This window comes from Camelina sativa, chromosome 14 (genome assembly GCF_000633955.1).
Source record: "Camelina sativa cultivar DH55 chromosome 14, Cs, whole genome shotgun sequence".
NCBI classification, from domain to species: Eukaryota; Viridiplantae; Streptophyta; class Magnoliopsida; order Brassicales; family Brassicaceae; genus Camelina; species Camelina sativa.
In genome coordinates this window covers 10,792,984-10,796,931 of record NC_025698.1, presented here as the reverse complement: position 1 = coordinate 10,796,931, position 3,948 = coordinate 10,792,984, and the positions used below count along the sequence as shown (strand labels likewise).

At 35.4% G+C, this 3,948-nt stretch overlaps 1 protein-coding gene across 1 annotated transcript in view; it reads right to left on the bottom strand.

The window, feature by feature from the left end:
* Positions 1-1,882, bottom strand: part of LOC104740898 (phosphatidylinositol 4-phosphate 5-kinase 1) — a 4,465-nt gene extending 2,583 nt beyond the window's left edge. Inside the window, exon 1 of the mRNA XM_010461621.2 lies at positions 237-1,882. Within this exon, the coding sequence (XP_010459923.1) occupies positions 237-1,408 (1,172 nt within the window). The 5' untranslated portion in view covers positions 1,409-1,882. The remainder of the gene's footprint in view (positions 1-236) is intronic.

Sequence of the window (3,948 nt, the reverse complement as noted above, 5' to 3'; positions counted from 1 at the left end):
ATCCACTGACTGATGGGGAGGTGTGGTCTTAGTCCCTTCCGGTGGAAACCTTGTCCAAAATTTCTCCTTTGGATCGAAATCAGTCTGTTTAAGATCACGAACAATGGAAGCATGTTTGCCCACAGAATACCTAATCCAATCACACACACACAAAAAAAACCTCCATTTAGAAACAACAGAGAAAAGCCATCACACACACAAAAAAAAAAACCAAACCAAATTAGAGAAAATTTCACCTGATTCCTAATTGCAAATTGAGCATCAAATCATATTTCTTATGCCCTTTAGAAATAGTCTCACCAGGTTTCTTAGCCTCACCATTAAACCAACAAGGATTCTTCTTAAACTGCCTAAACCCATCACGATCCACAGAGATCCTATCTCTATAAATCATGGAAGCTTCAACGTTATCAATAATATCACAAGTGATATCACCAGCTTCACCATCAGATTCCCAAATACAGATTCTTGGGAAAACTTTCTCACCACCCAAACTCCCAGCTCCACTATCAACAGAAGATCTCTTCCTAGTACCAGCCACAATCAAATCATTCTTGTCAACACCATTAAAGAAACTCCTCATGATATTACTCTCATTCCAAGCACCAACACAACAACTCCCATCACTCCAAGTAAACACACCACTTCCTTTAGGAATCCCATTCTCCCAAAAACCTTCGTATCTATTCCCATTAGGCCAAACAAGCAAACCTTTCCCAGAGATCACACCGTTACGCCACTCTCCAGTGTACTGGTTCTTCCCGTTTCTCCAAACGTAACGACCTCTACCGTCCTGCAGGTTCCTTCTCCAAGTACCTTCGTAGAAGTCTCCGTTGGCGTAACGCTTCTGCCCATGTCCGTGTTTTCTATCAGCAACCCAAGTTCCTCTGTAAGTATCTCCATCAGCTCCGGTAAAAGTGCCAAAACCTTCCATTCTCCCGGATTTGAACTCGCCTTCGTATGTAGCTCCGCTTGGCCACGAGAATTTGCCTTTACCTGAAGCTTTGCCACGTTTCCAATCACCTTCGTACATGCACCCATCTTTCCAAAGATACTTGCCGGATCCGTGTGGAAACCCGCCGGAGAAGCTTCCGATGTAGAGATCTCCGTTTGGAAGAGGCTTCTCAACGTCGACTAAAGGCGTGGGAGTCACGCGCCGTGTCGTTCCTTGAGATCTCGATCTCACCATTGGTGTAGAAGACTGAGCTAACAACAACACCAAACCGTCGTCTCGTCTCTCTACTTCTTCTTCTTCAACGAAACGCTGATTCTTCTCAACAAAAGCCTTGTTTTTGTTGTTGTTGTTGTTGTTGTTGTTGTTGTTCTCAACGACGACGCTGCTGGTTAAAATCACTTCAGTATCTGCTGCTGATGCTTCTTCTTCTTCGTCTTCTTCTGATTCACTCATCAGAGAATCTTCTTCACTCCACTCGACTCACAATCTTCTCCAATCTCAGATAATGTCATTCGCTTTAAATCTATAAGCGGGTTATTATTTATATAAATAAAAACTGATTCTTCAGATTCCGGCTAAGATCCGCCGTCAGGAAAAAAAAAAAAAAGAAAACCACCGGAGATTTTGAAATGGGTTTGGAAAAAGAAAAAAAAAAAGATTGAAACTTTATAGTAAGGGGATTAGGTGTTTGATCAGAGAGAGAGAGAGATTTCACAAGATTTCTAAAATCTGAGAAGAAAACATTGTGAGATTTCGTACAAACGCTACAAGAACATCAAAAGAAGAAAGATGAAACCAAAAAATAAAACAAAAGTGAGAACAGAGACAGAAGAGACGATACAGCAACAAAAATATAAAATAAAACAAAACACTGATTAAAAATTTAATTTATAAATAAACTTGAAAGAAAAAAAAAAAGGGAAGAGAGAGAAAGTATTGGGAAGCGGACATAAGAAGCCCACCACCAGCCCGAAAAAAGAAACCACAATGGTATTTAATAATACTTAAATTTTGAAAACGACACCGTACTGTATGTAAAAATATTAAAATACATATACTCGAGATGGTTTGGAATTTGTCTTTGTATAATTAAAAGCGACGATGATGATGTAGTTGTAGTAATGTAGTAGTATGGGATACTCAATACGTTGAAATTGAAATATAAATTAAAACCCACGTAGAAGAAGACCAAATGATTGGTTATGGTCGACCTTTGTTTGCTTCTTTTTATTTTTTGATATAAAAAGAGAGAAATGATTAATGATTTGAGGATTATCGAGAAATCTTGATTAGGAAGCGAGTTTCCAGGTGATTGTCTTTTGTTTGATGACTTACTTATTTAATTTATTACTATTTTTATAAATTCTAAAAACTTTGTTCTCTTCTGTGATTAGATGATCGTTGCCTTGGTGGGTTGGTTTTTAATGTATATTGTTATCTTTTCGAGTTTTGATTCTCTTCCTACTTGCGAATTGATTAATTAGTTTATAAACTTATATTATTATTATTATTATTCCGATTTGTTAAATATTCGTGTTTGAGTTATTTGAGTTCGCCTAATATTCCCATTTTGGATAGTGACAGTAGATACAAGTGTATGTGTTGCGAATTTTCATAAGTTGCGTATTGTGTCCGTCAATTTGTTTTTTACTTCGGATTTTTGTCTGTCCGTTTGATACTTTTTTTTAATCTATATATAAATACGAATATTCTATAGATAGATACATAAACAATGAAAAATAAAACACATAAATGTTATGAAAATATGCATGTTGAGATATATGTGTACACATGTCTTATCTATAAAATAAAATGGTAAACTGTGATTTGCGATGCTAGAAGTAAATCAATTTGATAAAAATCAAATTTAAAAGTTCGGTAGTGTTTCACATAAATAGACATGTTCAATCCTATACGTTCGAATACTTTGATTTGAGGTGCCCAATATGATTGTCATTTAAAATAAACCACAACATCATAAAAACTAGGGTGCAACCGTGCAAGTAAACTTCATAATTTACACGTACTTACATGTCATAAATTAAGTATACTTCTAAAATTGTAGTATTATACGTGCGAGTGGTCAGTGGTGATTATGGCTTTGGACTCTGGTGGTAGTTTGAGCATCAAACGCATTTAATCACAGTTTAATAAAAATCATTAGTATATAAAATAGTATGGTACAACCGCATTAACAAACATAAATAAATTAATTAAAAAAAAAATAAAATAAAATAAAAAAAATTACAAGGGAAGGGAGCGTAAGGTGTAATCTGAGGTTGAATTTTTTGAAAGAAAAAACAAAAAAGCATTTTAATCTCTATAATAATGTTTGAAAAATCCTTAAATTCAAGTTCGATACATATATTTTTGTATATCCTCGTGAATAACCATGTAACATTTGTTTAATTTTCTTGCGTTTGTTCTACGTGTTGGATCTATTCTACACTTATTATGTTCTTTTACTACACCGTTTTATTTTATTTTGGTACTCGAAGTCGACGTTAGTGTTGGGTTGGGGTGGATCCCCAGTTAAAACCTACTAACACTCATTAATTTTTGTCCACATCAATGAGAAATCTCACTCGATACATAATTTTGGGAAAGAGAGAGAGAGAGTGTGTGTATGGTTGAATGTATTTTCCCCATTCATACGCCATGACGCGTTGGTACTCCACGCCATACCCAATACTTCCCCATTCCATCCATATTCAAGGCATCTTCATAGCAAAAACATCAAGTCTTCGTTATACAATCTTATTCTTACTTAATAATCTGAAAGCTCTAGTTTACTCTATATATACTACGCTTTCAAATTGCTAAAACACCCATGATCGATGCCCCGACCACGTACATTTCATTTGCGAGCAAAAAAAACATACGGTTATATACATACAGATTAGAGACTTTTAGCATACTCCAAAATTTTGGATTCGAAAACTGTTCTACTTCGAATGTGATGCTTTTTTTTTTTTTTTTGGTCAACTACCAAA